The sequence below is a fragment of the Saccopteryx leptura genome, chromosome 1 (genome assembly GCF_036850995.1).
Source record: "Saccopteryx leptura isolate mSacLep1 chromosome 1, mSacLep1_pri_phased_curated, whole genome shotgun sequence".
In the NCBI taxonomy this organism is placed as follows: domain Eukaryota; kingdom Metazoa; phylum Chordata; class Mammalia; order Chiroptera; family Emballonuridae; genus Saccopteryx; species Saccopteryx leptura.
Genome location: NC_089503.1, coordinates 228,142,143 through 228,160,849, shown reverse-complemented (window position 1 = coordinate 228,160,849; position 18,707 = coordinate 228,142,143). Strand labels below are relative to the sequence as shown.

The 18,707-nt window shown below is 42.0% G+C and overlaps 1 protein-coding gene across 1 annotated transcript in view; it reads right to left on the bottom strand.

Annotated features, from left to right (window-relative positions):
* SPMIP2 (sperm microtubule inner protein 2) overlaps window positions 1–18,707 on the bottom strand; it is a 98,143-nt gene that overhangs the window by 40,599 nt on the left and 38,837 nt on the right. Inside the window, exon 2 of the mRNA XM_066360179.1 lies at window positions 8,723–8,955. Coding sequence (XP_066216276.1) covers window positions 8,723–8,955 — 233 coding nt within the window. The remainder of the gene's footprint in view (window positions 1–8,722; window positions 8,956–18,707) is intronic.

Genomic DNA, 18,707 nt, shown 5'->3' with positions numbered 1-18,707 from the left:
TCTTTTTAACTGCAGTGTTTTTAAATAATTTGAAAACATGCATCAACTTTCAGCAAATAAACTAAATATTGGGTTTTGTGAATTTGTTGTTAGTAGCCCCAGTATTTCTGGGGTTTTTTTGTTTGTTTGTTTGTTTGTTTTTGTTTTTTTGGGTTTTTTTGTGGAGTATTCAGACAATGAGCCACACATTCCATCGTGTTTCTAATGTGCTTATAATAATTTAAAAATCCACGGAGGCAGGAAAATAGAGTGTATATAGGTATTAATGACACTAGATCCCATCTATTGAGTCTTATTACACTAGACACTAAGTACTTTACACATATATCTCACTTAATTCATTTAACAACCCTCTTAGGTATTTTATCCCTGTGGTAGACAGAATTCTAAGATTCCCCCCTACCATGCTTCTCACCCTTTAGTATACACACCATCTCCCAGGCATTACCAAATACTAATGTAGGTACTGTGAAGGGATTTTGCAGATGTAATTAAGATCCCAGATCAGTCAACTTTAAGAAAAGGAGAGTATCCTCAGTGGACCTAACTTAATCAGGTGAGCTCTTAAAAGAATCCAGGTTCTTATGGGCAGAGGATTTAAAGAGAGAGAGGGATTTGATGTGAGGGAGATTGTCAGTTGCTGACTTTAAAGATGGAGGAGGCCACATGGTAAGGAATGTAGGTGGCTTCTAGAAGCTGAGAATGGCCCCTGGCTGACAGCCAGCAAAGAAATGGATCCTCAGTCCTACAACCATGAGAAACTGAAGCCTGCTGCAACCACATGAACTTGGAAGAGACCCCCCCCCCAGCCTCAGATGAGATCACAGCCATCGCCAACACCTTGAGTTTAGCCTTGTGACACCTGAGCAGAACACCTGTCATGCCTTCCCAGGACGTCTGACCTATAGTAATGTGAGCAGATAAATGGCTGTTGCTTAAAAACTGCTGAAACTGTGGTAATCTGTGCCCTGGTCGGATAGCTTAGTTGGTTAGAGCACAGACACAATGCAGAGGCTGCAGGTTTGAGCCGTGGTCGGAGCATTATGAATGCTAAGTTGCCTCATTTATTCCCAGAGAGAAGGCAAATAGGTTATTTTCCTTCTGTACTTCTCCAGGGACATAAATGCTTTCTGTATTCACATATTATTATGAATTATTCCTATAATTATTCCTATAATTCAAGATACACTAGGATTTAAAAAAAAATTTTATTGATTAATTTTAGAGAGAGAAAGGATGAGAGAGAGAGAGAGAGAGAGAGAGAGAGAGAAATTGAGCAAAACACTGACTTGTTGTTCCACTTATTTGTGTATTTATTGGTTGACTCTTGTATGTGCCCTGACTGACCAGAGATCAAACCCGCAACCTTGGGGTACTGAGATGATGTTCTAACCAACTGAATTACTTGGCCAGGGCAATTTTCCTTTAAAGCAAGGCTAGAACTCATTCTGTTGGGAATTGGTAGGATTTGTAATAAGTGACCAATCATTCTGTTATGAGCCTCTTACTTAGAGTTGGTTGATTATCAGACCAGAGTCTGAAATCTGAGTGGATTCAACCACTCAAGCTACAGAAAAGCTACACAACAGCTTCTCACGTCTCTATTTGTACTCAGTGCGCAGTTTCTGAAATATATCAGATGCCTGTTTTGCAACTCATCAACCTTGGAGTGCATTTTTTGCTTAAATTGATATAAGATGCTATATTCATACAAAATAGCAAAATCATATTATAATTTCTAGTTATTATAACAGGGGTCGGGAAACTTTTTGCCTGAGAGAGCCATGAATGCCACATATTTTAAAATGTAATTCCATGAGAGCCATACAACGACCTGTGTACATTACGCATTATCCAATAAAAATTTGGTGGTGTCCTGGAGGACAGCTGTGATTGGCTCCAGCCACCCGCAACCATGAACATGAGCAGTAGGAAATGAATGGATTGTAATACATGAGAATGTTTTATATTATTAACATTATTATTTTTTAATTAAAGATTTGTCTGCGAGCCAGATGCAGCCATCAAAAGAGCCACATCTGGCTCGTGAGCCATAGGTTCCCAACCCCTGTATTATAATATAGTTGGCACTATTCTTAATTCCAAGTTAAAAACTGTGCTTCTCCCAAGTTAATTGTCCAGTTAGTTTCAGAATACAGAATGACACAAGATGGGGTTAGTTCAGGCATTGCAAACAGTAATAGTAGAACTGAGTTTCAGTAAAAAATTATGTGGTAAGTAGTTTTCAAACAACTATTGAATGAGCTAGAAGTAGAATAATTTTGAATCTATTGCTCACTTAAAAATTCATTTCTCCCCTTCTGCAACTTGGTCTCTTAAAGCCACTGTATGAGAAAAGAAGCAATCTCAATCTCTGTCTCCCTTATTTATTGATAATCGTCTATGCCATTCTAAGCACTAAGAGACATGGCTTAGAGCTGTTAGTACAAAGCCAAATAAAACAGACTTCAGACTTCAAGTTGCCTAAAGTCACTGAGAATGTGGCTGGGATTGTGCAGTCTAATTGCTAACAACAGTTGCACTAAAATCTCTAACACAAGGAAACTTTCTAATGAATTCTTCCCCAACTGAAGGAATTCACTGAATTCCTACCGCACTTATTTCAGTGCCATTTTCTTTGTGCCCAGAGACCTAGGTGGGATGATACAGCAAGGCCCCCCTATATTTAATAAATTATTTCCAATTTGCTCAGTTAAGATTGCTTGATTTCCTCGGTTCAATCCTGGGGAAAAAAGGGGTATGTCCAGATTCCTACCCTGATTTGCTATGCATTCTACGCATTTTTTGTCAACACAGCTTGTTGTATATGAATAGTAGGGAAAAACTATAAACCTAAATTTTTAATGATTCTAGAAATTCTCCCAATGATCTTAAAAAGCCAGGATAAATGCCAGACTTAGGAAACAGGTGTTCTGGTATTTTAACCACCTGTGCTTAAGATATTCAATTGCACCCAAGTTTAAAAATTCGCTGACAGTCTATTGAAAGGAGCCTGGTTATGGAGTCAAAACCCACAGGCTCATTAGAGCCCAATCCAATGCACACACCCTTTCTTAACTTCAGATCTCCCTATCGTCGTCAAATAATATTCATTGAAAATCTAGGGCATATGCGTAATTACTAACTTGAAGAGAACTGTAATTTTTTTTTAAAAAGGTGATATTTATATTTGGACAGATACTCAAGATGTTATGTCAAGCCGTACAAATGTTAGTAACCACCGTGGTGTATTTTTAGCCTTCCCTAATGAAGGAATAAAATCAGCCACTCAGTCTAGGTTCTAAATTACACTAAGTTCCTTTTCCTTCTTTGTTTTTCACGTTTCTACATTCTAACAGATGGTATGGAAACGAATATATTTTTGTTCCCCGTCCACCAATAACTCTCTATAAAGTAACCTCGACAAGAGGGAGGAAACCCTTTGTTCTGTTTAGGAGCCGGGTCCTTGGCGCTGCGGTGCCCAGTAGGATGTGGAGGTGGCGGTGAGTGTCCCTAGCTGCCCACAGAGGGGCCTCCATTTCAAACACATTATTCTTCACGGAACTGCTCTGAACGCAGAGCAGGGAGCACAGGGCAGTGATGTAGGCCTCCCTTGCTGTTTTCATGGTCTTTAAGAGAAAGGAGGCATCAGACGTTAAATTTCTTTGCAGACGTTCAGAAACAAGTAAAATTTTGTAAGGAAATTATTTCCATTTATTTGAGGAATCTTATAGTGGATCCATGTTTTGTAAAATGGGGAAAAGACAACATCTGCGTATCAGGAGGTTAATGGTGTTACCGCGTTACTTTCAGGAAAAAGGAGGGTTATTTGACCCCTTTGGTGAATGTTTCTCCTCCCTCCCAGATGGTCCATATGTGGCCCTCTCTTACTGAAGGCTCCCGTGGTATCAGAAAACGCATTACTTTATTTATTTATTTATTTATTTATTTTGAAAACACATTACTTTATACAGCGCTTCAGGATGAAAGGTGCTATTGTAAGTGTTTTTATATTAAACCACAGACTGTTGGGATGTAGAAATGTCTAAGAAGGACAAAGTGAGGACGGAACACATGCCCATCTGGGGGGAACAGCAACACTCCAAAGATGTGCCTCGTTTTAGAAAAGCTCTTTTCTATTTTGCTTGTATAACTCGGTTGGAAAAGGAAGCTTTATTAACTTCTAATTTTTTTCTGCACCGATGACACCATCTGGAGACGAGGAGTGTGAGACTCAACATTGGTGACAGTGAGTCATAATGAACTCCAAGGTAAATAAGAATAGATATTTGGGGTAAAAGACACCCAGAAATTCTGAAATATGTGATTGGAGGTCTACATACTAATCAACTCCACACAGGCAATATTTCTTTTTCTCCAGGTGAATTTGGAAATTTTCCTGGACCCTGTTATGTGAAGATGGATGGTTTGGAAGAACGCACGAGGACAGGCTGGGACCAGGAAAGGAGGGGCGCTTTGGTAGGACCTCCCTAACTGCTCTTTTTCCATAATGTCCAAGATTGTATTTGAACATCTATTTTGAAACACTATCAAGTGTTTGTTAAAGAAAAAAAATTTTAAATAACTATTGCTAAGCTATGTTTTATTCTATCAAGTAGGTGGGTGATATCTACTAGTACAGTGGTACCTTGAGATACGAGCAGACCAACATACAAATTTTTTTAAGATACAAGCTGCGACTCGGTCCGTATTTTTGTTTGAGATCCGAGCAAAATTCCGAAACACGAGTCATGATTCAGGAAGCTGCCGCTGGTTGGCGCGTTGGCGCACGGGTCCAGTATCAGCAGTTTGATATACGAGTTGACTGACTTACAAGCTTGGTTACAGAACAAATTAAATTTGTATCTCAAGGTACCACTGTAATTCACTTTAATATTATAAATGAAGTATACTGTCTGCCAAGAATGCAGAATGGGAAGCAGGGAGCAAACTGAGCATACCACAGTGGAAGGACGCACACCTTCTAAGACAAGGAAGTTGGAATTGACCCCAGCCAGACCCTGCTTGAAAGAAACATGGTAACAACACGGATATTTTATGCAGTGGTTTCAGTCTGATGTTCTGACTTTTCTGTCCGCTCTACTTCCTCTAAGTCCTGAATTCATGGTCTGAGTTGAATTCCTGGCTCCACTACTTACTAGCTGTGTGGCCTCAGATGAGGACCTCATCTGTCAGTACTTCAGTTCCCTCATCTGTCAAGTGGAAATAATCACAGTACCTTCCTGTTCCACAGCCAACAAGAAACTGAGTGTCTCATCAGAAGTCTGTTCAAATGTCCATAAAACTGTCCCAAAGAAGCCCTCTGTATTTCATAACAGAACTTGTGCCCAAGTAAAAGGGAGACAGAAATTTCAAAGCCTCAAAGATTGTACTTATATTATATTATACTGGATTATGTATAGATAGATATATAAGTTCCCCTAGTTGGGTTCTCCTCATTACCTTCTCTAGATTGTTCAAGTTGCTTTACTATGATGATAGCATGGTTGTAATATATGTTATGATTAGCTGACTTAATATTTTCTTTGGGATTACACCTATGAAGAGTCCAGTACAGTATACCATTGTTTCTGTGGGAAAATCAAATGACTTAAACCATTTGGTCCCGAGGTCAGAGCGCAAGAGCAGAAGATGGATGTGAGGAAGCCAGCCGATACTGTTAGGGTTTGGGTTGAGAAAGGCCAGGGCAGCAGAAGCGTGTCCAGCTAAGCAGCAGTCAGAATTGTCCTCAATTTAGCATGGGATCGGAACCAAAGGAACTGTTTCAATGGCCACATATTCTTCCAGAAACAACACATATAGTTTGGCAGAGACCAAATCCATTAAAAAAAAAAAAAAAAGAATGCACTGCTCTTAAATCTGAGATAATAACAAAGGCAGTGATTTTGGCTGGCTTCTAGCCACATGTAACATTATGGCATTGTAACCCACATACGAGTGTGTAGGAAATAGCTAAACACAAAAAGAAACCTGATATTGTGATTTTTACTGACCTCGGCAGAGTGGGGAGATTTTTCACGCGTCACTCAGCCTGGAAGTTATTCTCTTTCTGCCAAAATCCGGATGAACTAGAGAACCTTTCAGAGGGCCCCAAAGAGGAGAGACTGTCCTAGGTCGGAAGCAGCTGCCCCCCCAGGCCTTTTATTGTTTGTCTACTCCAGGTGCCTGAGCTGCCCTGACTGCCTGCTGCTTTGTGCCAGCCGGGAACAGCCAAATCAGGAAGAGCAGCTGTGCAGGCTATAAAAACCAGCCAGATAAAGATTTGTGCTTAAAATCAAAGTTCCAGCAATTGCAGCGAGAGACACTGAGAAATCGCTGAAGTGAGACGGACACAAAGTGCCACCTCGACCTGGACTAGTGAGGGTAAGGACAGCAGAGGATGTGACAGAGGTTCACGCATGAGGGGGAACAAGAGAAAGAACAGGACGGGGCTGGAGACAGTCCCTTAAATGACATCACACTCGGGAATTTACCAGAGCCTCTCGTATGTTATTTGTAAGTAGGAGCTTGTTTTCATGTGGGTATGCAGCGGCTCAAATGTCAGTTCAGTCGGAGAGTGATGGATCGGAAGTAGCTACGCGAAGCCCTGGGTTGGTAAGGAGCCCCAGTCTGAGGCTGGGGGTGAAACACGAGGCTGCCCTCGGCCTCGGATGGAGAGGGGAAGCCGTGTCTTGGGTACGAAGGAGAAGAGGATTCTCCATGACACAGCTCAGGCCTTACCATCAGAGAATCACACCCAGTTCTTTGCTAATATGTATGATCATTCTCAGGGAATCTTTTGGCTCTCATTATAAAGGTCTAATTCCAAGGAACCCTTGGATGTGCTTCAAGATTGTTACCCTAGACAACTCCGTGAAAATAGTTACCATCAAAATGCCAGGGCCGAGGAAATGCACAGGTGAGATGCCACAGCCCTTATAATTGTGGCAAACCAGACTAGCTCCTGAGCGTGCCATGAGTTGGGCGAGAAGAATCACTGTGTGGCTCACACTCAGTCCCACAGGGGTGACGAGGACAGTGCTGCCCTGCAGAGCGGTGACCTAAAACCACCTGTGAGATACAAACGGGAGAAACAAAAGAAATACCTTCCTAGAAGGTGGTTCATGGCTGCGGTCTCTGTTGGACTTCCCGTTTGCCTCAAAGGCTGAGGCACACTTGATTGAATGCACTTCACTCGAGCAGACAAATACGTTCTTAAGTTCAAGATGAAGAAGGAAGAGACTCAATACAAATACACACTCAAGATGGGCAGACAGATCGAGGGTTGTGCACCAAGGCAGAAGGCATCAACCAGAGAAGCCACAAGGCAATGGAAGTTCTGGACTCTTCAAACCAGCTGCCTTGCTTTGGGGCTGTACTCTCCTTGCTGGAAACCAGTGTTGATATTAAATCAAATTTCTGATCTGCATTTTTATTGCCTACATGGATCAGGGCACAGCTGAGGAGCTGAGCATGCATTCCATTCAACTGGCAGTAAGTAGCGTTCGGCAGAACAACCACAGTACTAATAACCGATACAACCACCGTGTTAGGAAATGACATTTGGATGTCAACCACATGTGACGCATCCTGCGTAGTGCTTTCCTGTGTTCTTGTATTTCATCCTCACAGCACAACAATAAGAGTAGTAAACACGTACAGCCCTTGATGTGCCAGGCTTTGTTCCAGCACTTTGCAAATCTTAACTTGTTTACTGCTTACAACAGCCCGATGAGGTCAATACCGAGACTCAGGATGAAGAAACCGAAGCACAGAGGTTGAGGAGCTCGCCTAAGGCCACTCGCAGCTATAGGTGGCAGAACTGGAATAGGAAGTCAGATATTTTATGATGTGGGCCCTCTAAACACTGCCCTGTGGAAGAGAAGGGAGCAGAGACACAGAGAGGTGCACTCCCCAGACCAAGGTCACAGAGCCAGACCTGCTCAGAGTAAGGATTTGAACCCAGATCTGTCCGACATCAGAGACTGAGCTCCCAATCACTTTCCTGTACTGCTGTACAGGTTGGGCCAGAAGAAGGCTTTTCCTTTTGTTAACCATTATCATAAGAGGCTGTACATAATTATTGCCTTAAGACGCAAGACAATCTGGTTATTGCATAATTGATACAAGCTCCATTTTTAGATAGTGTAAAGGCCTTCCTGGAAAAGAGTCTTGAGTTCTCAGATCTTACTCCTAAAATTACCTACGCTGTCGTCCTTTACCGAGGCCACTGTATGGGCTCATCCGTGCATCCTTGTCACCACGGGAAATAAGGCAAGGCTTCTAAGGACCCTCTGGATTACCTGTTTCGAAGACACCACCCACACAGTGGGTTTTGGAGGTCTGGGATTCATTTCTTAGCTCTGTGGATGCTGTCCACCCCCCACAGCCTGCTTTCACACCACCCACGCACGGAGACCGGGGAGGGTGTGTGAACGTCGCCCTGCGTGTGAATCTGAACGCAGCCCCAAGCCAAACACCAACGCTGTCGCATTCCCTTCGGCGTCATTCTTTTCACACCTCTCCCTGCACGTATGGAGGGCCCACACGGGAAGGGTGGCAGCAAGCACACTTCTTCACACATTTACTTGTCTGCGAAACTCAAATGCCATCATTTCTCCATGACAGACCAAGAACGTGACGTTTCCTAGGGAAGCAAACTCGGGAAGAATTCAATTCAGACAGCAGTGTGCTACGAAGAACATAAATGTAAGAGTAATACCTTGATGTGAAAGCCACTTTCAAGCCTTGTCCTGTTGATAAAATTATACTCTGGTATTCCCCAACCGATTTCACCGACGTACTCGTGTTTGTATTTTGCTGGTAAGCTTCTGCTGGAGGCGGGCCTCCATAAATATCTGAGGTCTCCAGTTTTCTCTTGCAGGGGCCGCTCTTCTCCTATATATGCCACGTGCTGCTGGAGTTTAGGCAGGTGGTCCCTTCTATAATCTGGGCCTTAACAAGACAGAAAAAATATATTTAAAAAAAATCTCCATGCTTTATTCTAAATGCTTTTGTTATTTTAAATGGTAAAAATAATAATACCTAGTAATTGCATGGCATTTACTATGTTCTAGGTCAGGGGTCCCCAAACTTTTTACACAGGGGTCCAGTTCACTGTCCCTCAGACCATTGGAGGGCTGGACTATAAAAAAAACTATGAACAAATCCCTATGCACACTGCACATATCTTATTTTAAAGTAAAAAGACAAAATGAGAACAAATACAATATTTAAAATAAAGAACAAGTAAATTTAAATCAACAAATTGACCAGTATTTTAATGGGAACTGTGGACCTGCTTTTGGCTAATGAGATGGTCAATGTCCTGTTCCATATTTGTCACTGCTAGCCATATCAAGTGATATGGAAGCAGTACTGTACGTGAGTGACGCCAGCTTTGCGGCCTGCCACAAACAGTACTCCAGGATCCTGTGCTCCTCTCACTGACCACCAATGAAAGAGGTGCCCCTTCCAGAAGTGTGGCAGGGGCCGGATAAATGACCTCAGGGGGCTGTATGTGACCCGCGGGCCGTAGTTTGGGGACCCCTGTTCTAGGTGCTGTTATAGGCTGTTTATACATGTCAATTCAATTAAACCTTATAGTAACCAAAGGAGATATGTAGTATATTTTCTTCAGTTTACAAATGGAGAAAGGAGGCACAGAAAGGTTGGTTACTTGTCCAGAGTCACAGCTAACATGCTCTTTGTTTCTTGACAGACTGTCTCACACATTGACCTTTTAAATGTCCCACTAAACCGCTTTGTTTATAATCAACTTAATACAGATGTGTTTTATGCATTAAAAATCCTCACTCGGCGTGGTAGAGCGTCGGCCTGGCGTGCAGAAGTCCCGGGTTCGATTCCCGGCCAGGGCACACAGGAGAAGCGCCCATCTGCTTCTCCACCCCTCCCCCTCTCCTTCCTCTCTGTCTCTCTCTTCCCCTCCCGCAGCCGAGGCTCCATTGGAGCAAAGATGGCCCGGGTGTTGGGGATGGCTCCTTGGCCTCTGCCCCAGGTGCTAGAGTGGCTCTGGTCGCAACAGAGCGACGCCCCAGAGGGGCAGAGCATCGCCCCCTGGTGGGCGTGCCAGGTGGATCCCGGTCGGGCGCATGCGGGAGTCTGTCTGACTGTCTCTCCCCATTTCCAGCTTCAGAAAAATACAAAAAAAAAAAAAAAAAAATCCTCACTCATGTCACATTTGCAGGATGGAGTCCTTCAGATGTGGCGGTGTTTTATCTACATAGATAAAATCTGAAATAAGAATGAAGAAATTCCCCAAATATATCAGAAGCAACTGGAAAATGGACAATTCTGACAAGTGAGGACAGCTTCTAACTGGTGATGACAAAAGCAAAGTTATTTAATAAATCTTGGTATTTTAAATGTAAGACAATGAATGAGGAAGAATCAATGAATTGCAAAAGTGGGTGAGACAAGCAAAAATAGGAGGTCTGAGGAAAGATCACTGAAATAAACATTGAAAGTCAATGATGTAAAAATATAAAGCGGAGCTAAGACTTCTGGGAACAGACAATGAGATGCTGACCCGGAAGAGTTTTAGAAGTCCCAGGACCAAAATGTGTACAGGACTGTACGGGCAGGTTTGGAACTCAAAAGGGGAACTTCATCCCCGTTACAAAAGTTGACCAAAGACCTCAGAGGCAGAAGCTTCTGTGGTCACACTGTCACCTGGGCCCCTCGTGGTCCTGTAGCTTCCTTCCTTTGCTCTTGGATCAGGGAGCTCAGCAGTGGTGGGATTCAAATAATCTAACAACCGGTTCTCTGCCCTAATGACTGTTTTAAGTATAAAAAAAATGATATACCGAAAGGTCATTTATTATTTCATGCATTTAATACTTAAATAAGAACAATAAAAGAGATATACAAAACTAGATTATGTTATAAGAAAGATTTTTAAAAATATTAATAAAAAAATACTAAATAATACCTGACAAAAAACAATAAAACTGTTATGTGTGATTTATCCTTAACCATCTTTTCACTGTAGAAGTAGGATCCCAGTCCTTTAGAATGTAAATTTGTGATTTCCACATTGGGCAACTGCCCAGGCACCCACCTTAAAGGGAACCCTGATTACAAGTGCCATTTTCACAACCGGTTAGCCAAACTCAATAAAAAAGTAGGTATCGGTTCTGCAGAACTGGCGCGAACTGGCTGAATCCCATCACTGAAGCTCAGTATTTGCAGAGAGCACAGATGGGCTAGGGCTCTGACCAGCTACTCCAATGGAATAGTGGTAACAAGTCAGTGCTTGGAAAAGTCATCTGAGCTGTCCAAGGAAGTTGAAAACATGAGAAATCGCACTTCAGACACACAGTTTTAGCAGATGTTTTCACAGTTTCCTAATCCTCTGTGTTCCCCATGATGCATTGGGCCTTCACTGTGGCTAATTTCCCTTGATGAATACATTGTGGCTTGAATTTTATTTGCTTCAGGTTTTCACTTAGGTTTAACTACTTTGGTAAAAGTACAGAGTCTGAAAATCTGTTTTCTCTCTCAAGATGTCAGATGTTGAGGTCTCACCTACAAAACTCCTGTCATAAGGAAATTTTTGCAATCTCCTGTAAACGGGATGAAATACAGAAAAACTCTGTTAGTCTTACTGGAATGTTAGTGTATGTTTAGGCCAGCATTTCCCCAAACGTTTCATCAAATGCTGCTCCCATGAGTGCAACTGAAAATATATGTGCATGGCGGGAGGGGGAGGGGGGAGCAGGGGGTGCTCCATAGTCAGTCAAATACATTAGGGAACACTGTTTGCTACATTTGCCTCTTGGATGTTCACAAGCATATGAAAGTTAATGAAAAGTCCTGAGAAATCCCATGGTAAATAAGCCTGTTTACAATGATGTCATCCAGAGTTTCTCAAACTTATTTCAACATGGTGCACTTACCCCCACTGAGTCATGGGGATCCTACAGACCTCATGCATGAATCCTACAGACACCAACAGATTGGGGGAAATATTGATTCTGTGGCCAATGTTTCATGATCACTAAAATTTTGTCCATCACCACATTCTGCTACAAATGTTTGAGCACATATACATCTGTAATTAGTTTCTTAGCTGGTCCACTCTGTGGATTGCAATGCATTTTTTGAAGAAGCCATTCCTTGACAGCTGTGTTAAAAGCACCAAGGTTTGGACAGTATATGAAAGTGCACGTGCCCTGCAAACCCAAAGTTTGTGTGTGTCGTGGGTGGGAGGCTAGGGGGGTGCCAGTCAAGGTCCCGTGGCTGTAGTCAAGTCAGTGGGATTTTCTAAACCATCATTTCTTCATCTGCGCTTTAGAAATAGAGCGATGCAGGGAGCATGGCCTCAGGGGTTCCTGGGAAGACCCTGCCCTGGCCACACAGCTGACCCAGGCCCCTGCCTGGGAAGCAGAGGCGGCTGGATGCTGTAGTCTGGATGGACCCCACATCCATAGCAGGTCTACAGCCAGCCCAGTGCTACCTAACCCAAAGAGTCACACATTGCTACCCAACCAGCAACGTGCAGAAACGTGGTTTCCATAATGAGACAGTTCCGAGGGTGTTTGGTTTTGAATGACCCATTTTTCTCTCCCAAACCTCATCCTCCAGAGCCTAGACTCCATGCGGGATCTGATCCCCTGCTTAAAAATAAAACTTCCAATTCATGTTCGATCGATGTTCTTTCTTGTTCCTTTAATAATGATCTCTGTTCAGTTACTGCTATTACATTCCTTAGTGTGTTTCTAGAGGGTTTTATTCACCCTGTGGCAACTATTCTAGGATTTTTTATCCTCTTCTCTAAAAGCTCCAGCACTCATTTTTGCCAATAGTGAAGTCGGCAGCTTCTGGGTTAATAAAACCCTCACTGCCTGACTTCTTTGGAGTTCTTTTTCACATCCAAGGGCCAATTCTGGTGGCATTATTTGCAGCTGTAATGCTTAAATAGAACTGCCCAGCATTACTCAATCAGCCCTAACTCCTCTTCCGCCATGATTGTTGGGAAAAGATGGGCTTCCATTAAATCATGTGCCAGGCTTCGTGGTTCCACACTTCTGCATCGCCCTGCCCTGGGAAAACTGCAGTTTCAAGGACGGTGGGAAGATCCGGCTTGCCCTCTCCCCTGAGTGCATGCCCAACATTACTTGCTTGTTTGTGTCTGGAATTCTAAAGTGACAGTTAAGGATGTGGTTTTGAAGCTAAACTAATATAGGTTCAAATGCTGGCTTTGTCTTGTGTTGGCTTTGTGACCCAGGGAAAAATTGTCTAGTCTCTGAGTTTTTAGGGTCCTCCTCTGTAAAATGAGAAAAGTGGAGCCTGGCTTGCAGCTTTGTTGAAAGGAAAGGAGAAAATCAACTGTATTTGAAGAAGTGCTTAGCTGAGAACCTGGCACATGATGTACAGCTAATATTAGTAGTATCTTTTCCTCTTTTTTGTTTGTTTTAATTTAATGACTGTCTTACCTATTACATTTTAAAATACCTTTTTTAGGAGATTTCACTGATGAGCAATTTATTCCTTATTGTGAGCTAGCTTGAAGTCTTTTCATGAAAGCTATTCTAGATTAAGGGGTTGGCAAACTTTTTCTGCAGAGGACCAAAAAGTAAATATATTTGATTTCACAGGCCAAATAGTCTCTGTCTCATCTGCTCAGCTCAGCCACTGTTAGGTCAGAGTAGTCACTGACCATATGTAAACACATGAGCATGGCTGTGTTCCAATAAAACGTCATTGTAATTTTATGTCATTTTCACTAAAATTGTAATTTCATGTAATTTTCAAAACATTATTCTTTTGCTCCTCCCCAACCATTTCCATTCTTTGTTCACTAGCCCCACAAAAACAGGCAGCAGGAGCAATTGGCCCCGGGAGCCACAGTGTGCCAGCCTCTGCTCTAGATGTGGGAAGGTGATGAGCAGGCACTGAGGAGGCAGATGCTGGGAAGAGCACAGACAGGTGCATTCTGGGAGCTCTCCCACCAACTTCACGTGTTACCAGCACTCAGAAACGGGTCCACGATGGCATGTGTCAACAGACAAAGAGAGTTCATCTCCGAGGCAAATGTCCCTTTCTGACCACTTTTCTGCACTTGCATTATTTTCTTTCATTCATTCTTTCACTGTTATTTATTCATTTACTCAACAAATATTTAGTGAACTACTGTTCTGAGTGCTGGGGATAGAGCAGTGAACAGAGCAAAGGTCTGAGCTTCACGGAGCTTACATTTTAGTTAAGAAACTGGTGATCACAGTAAACAGTCCTCATTAGGTTTCATCTGGATCGCCACATGACCTCCTCACTAGTCTTGGCTCTAATTTTTCTCTTCTTCCACTCATCCTCCACACAACTGTCAGGAATGATCTAAAACTCAGATAAAAGAAGATATCTCCTTTTCTAAAGAAAACTTGAAATGGTTTTCTCCAGTGCTTATAAATCTTTTCATCCAGATTTCTTCGGGTTGCTGGCTGGGTCTTCACCCTCTGACCCTAGCCCACTTATTGATTCTCAGCTGCTTTCACCTTTGTCTTGTTATCAGAATTTCTCTTTCAAGGTTTGCTGTGAGCACTGCCTCTTCTGGAACACACCCCAGAACCCCCCAGGTCAAAATTGGGCATTCAGCATGCTGCCTTCACAGTAGTCTTCTTTTTCCTTTCATTTTCTTTTTTATATTACACGTATTGGCTTTATTCTATTTGTAAGCTCCTAGAGGACAAAGGCTATATCTTATTTATCTCTGTAAACATAAAGCAATCTTGTAAATTAAAAAATATTTGACATATGACATTGTATAAATTTAAGATGCGCCACATGTTTAATTGATACATTTTTATATTATAACTTGATTGCTATTGTAGCAATTATTAAAACTTTTATTATGTCACATACAGAATGAAGCAAATGTAGATTTATAGTTTGTATGGAAAATACTACAGCCTGACCTGCGGTGGCGCAGTGGGTAAAAAGCGTCGACCTGGAACACTGAGGTCGCCGGTTCAAAACCCCGGGCTTTCTTGGTCAAGGCACATATGGGAGTTGATGCTTTCTGCTCCTCCCTCCCTTCTCTCTCTGTCTTTCTCCCTCTCTCTGTCTCCTCTCTCTAAAATGAATAAATAAAATCTAAAAAAAACTAAAAAAAAAAGAAAATACTACAATAATTAGTGTTTCACATACAACTGTAAACCTACTTTTGCTCTACCCTGTAATTATGTTTTTAGTATTATCATTTTAGTAGCTAGTGTTTAAAAAGTCTATTGTTTTAAGTTTGATGATTATAATACAATATTGTCTATATTCACTATACTGTGCATTAGATCTCCAGGATTTATTTACTGCTTGTTGCAAGTTTGTACCCTTCACATCTCTCCTACCCCCAGCCTCAACCTCTGGTGAGCACTACTTCGTTTTTACTCTGTTTTTACAAGTTTAGTTTTTGTTTTTCTTTAATTCTGCATATGTGGTATTAGGCAGTATTTGTCTTTCTCTCTTTGACTTATGTCACTTGGTATAATGTCCTCAAGGTCCTTCCATATTGTTGCAAATGGCAAGATGCCCTTCTTTTCTCATCTCATCTCACACACACACACACACACACACACACAATCGTTGTAAACTCTTCATTGCCAGCATAGTGCTTTGAACACAGTAGGTTCTCATGAAATACGTGTTGAATGCTGAAGTGAATTGTATGTTGCATAAATGAATTAAAGAATTCCATCATAAGACTGAAAGTATGTAAAGTCATATAGAAAGAAAAACAAACACTTTTTATTTTATTTTTTTAACAAACACTTTTTAAAAAGATCATAAGAGCAATCCAACTTCCAGAACTGCCTTAAGTCCTCCTATTCTAGACTTTATAATCATTAAGAGTAAGGTCAGAGGAAGTACTGATTTCCACAACATTTATTTGTAATAGCTAGAAGCAGAGAGAGAAGGATGAGAGCTCATAGTAATATTACATGATTCTATAATATTGCCTCCTGAGATCAATGCTCCATGTCAGTGACCAAAATAAAACATGCCAAGGAAATAATTCAAAAAGAGTCAAGTATAACATAGAAATGAGTGTTTTAATCAGTATATTTGAAAATCTGTTGACACTATGGTCATAAATTGGCCATTGCAGGTGCATTGTGCAGAACAGCTGGGCTTGATGCAAGAATCAAGGCAAGACAGAGGTGAGAAGGAGATGGTGGGAACGTGAAGCTATGAAACGCACTCTAATGGGCACATGATGTTAGAGATGAATGACTGCACCTGTAATGTGACTAGGGCTTCCCAGTTCTGCCAGTGACCACAGGACGGACTTGTGGACTGGAATTATTATTTTTTATTTTTACTTACTCCTTTTTAAAAAAAATTAGTTTACTGGAATGAGATTGGTTCACAAAACCATACAGGTTTCAAGTGTACCACTCAATAAAACATCATCTGCTCACTGCACCGTGCGCCCATCACCCCATGAAAAGTCTCTTTCTGTCCCCCTTTGGACAGAAGCAGTTTCAAATGCTGCATTTCAATCCGGCTGGTGCAGTTACTCCAGGGGTCTAACCATGGAACAAACTGAAAGGTTCAGTTGGTTAAATTTCTGAAAGAATCAAATAAACAGCAGGCAGAAACATCCTTGCTATATACGTTTGTTCTACTTTCAAACCACAAACCTCCTGTGGACAATGTGAAAGCATTAGGGGCAGCTTCCAAGAAACTCAGACTGTCTCCAATAAGCTCATGAGATTATTGCATCAACAGGGTTCTTTATATAATAATTACTCATAGAATTATGAATTGGAATTCAGAGTTATAAAGAAGTATAGAATTTACTTGACACTTACAGGTAGTTCAATGAATGATTCTCAAGTTGATGGCATCCTATTGTGTGCCTGGCACTGGGTGAGTGTAAACAAAGATTAATATCACATGGCCTCTGTTTTCCTGGTTTCTCATGTGCTATTGACAGAGTGTTTGTGTCCTCGCCCCAGATTCAGATGTCATTTCCTAAGGCCCAATGTGATGGCATTTGGAAGTGCGGACTGTGGGAGCTGATTAGGCCACGAGGGTGGAGTTAACCTGATCCGGTTTAGTGTCCTTATAAAAGAAACCCAAAGAGCTCCCTCACTCCTTCTGCCATGTGAGGTTACAGTGAAATAATGGCCATCTCTGAACCAAGAAGCAGTCTCGCAGCAGCGTGATCTGCCCCTCACCAGATGCCTTGATTTGGGACTTCCCAGCCTCCGGAACTAGGAGAATAAATTTCTGTGGTTTACAAATCCCCAGACTATAGTGTTGCATTATAGCAGTCATGAGTGGACTGACACAGCATACCATCTGAGGAAGACCACGTTCACCTCCTTTAGGAAACATTGCCTGCTCTCGAGACAATTTAAATTCTTTGACACTTTAAAGTACAGTACAACTTGATCTATGTTGCTTGTGCACACATAGGTTTCCTATAAGTGTGTCTTGTTGTCTGCTTGTCAAGCACCCTCTTATTAGTGCCCTTTAGAGACTGCAACTGCCTTCTACTTGCTCTGTAACTTCCACAGCACCCTGGAGCAGTGCAATGCTATAAGCAGGTGCTCGGTAACATTTGTTGAAAGAACAACTGCTTTGTCGTTAAAGTTGCTGATGTAATCCAAAATATAAAATTCTGTCTTTTTCCTGGTAAACAGAGAAAAAAGGCAGGATCAAAAGTTTTATACACATCCTTGGACTTTTAAAAACAACACCAACAGACTCTTCTTGACAAGACTGCATCCGTGTGATTATGCACGGGCTCAGCTCACGGGAAGGAGAAATCTAAGAATAAATGGGTTTCAGTGTTTGGGGATTTTTTGGATTGGAATTTTTTATAGTATAAATGTACTTGAAATAGTCAATTGTATTATAAAAAATTCTTTACCAGTATGGAGATAGGCTCTAGACCAGCGGTTCTCAACCTGTGGGTTGCGACCGCGGTGGGGTCGCCTAAAGCCATCGGAAAATACATAATGCATATCAGGTATTTACATTCCGAATCATAACTGTAGCAAAATTACAGTTATGAAGTAGCCACCAAAATTATTTTTTGGTTTGAGGTCACCGCAACATGAGGAACTGTATTGCGGGGTCATGGCATTAGAAAGGTTGAGAACCACTGCTCTAGACATTCCCATGAGAAGGGATAATAATAAGATCTCTGTGTGTAAAACTGAGAAAAAAAACTGTTAGGGTACTGCAAGGAGCCGGAATTCTATCACAAATGGATTAAAGAAGGAAAATTATTATGCCACATGATAAGATCTGAGGCAGGATGCATTCGGGGTTGTTTAATTCGATAGGTCAATGCTGTCTTGAGAAACACTGGTTCTTTCTGTCTCTGTATGCTGCATCCTCCGCGGACCAGGTTGCTGCTGGCCAAGCTCCCCTGAGGTGTCAGGGAGGCTATCACAGTGTCAGGTGTCATATGCAGGCGTCATAATGCCCAGGAAGGGGCGTGTGTGTACACTCAGTGGAGAAGCCCTTCCTAGAAAAACCAGGGGAATTCCTCTCTCGTTTTGCTGCCTGGGACCGAGTCATCCATCTCTCCTGAACTCTCAGCACTGCAAGAGGACTGGGATTTCAGGGACTGGCTTGGGTGAATCAGGCTTGAATCCTGAGTCATGTGAGGCCAGGATAGACCCCCAAACAAGATTCAAGCTTTCTAGAAAAGAAGAAGGGTACACTGGCCTCTGGGT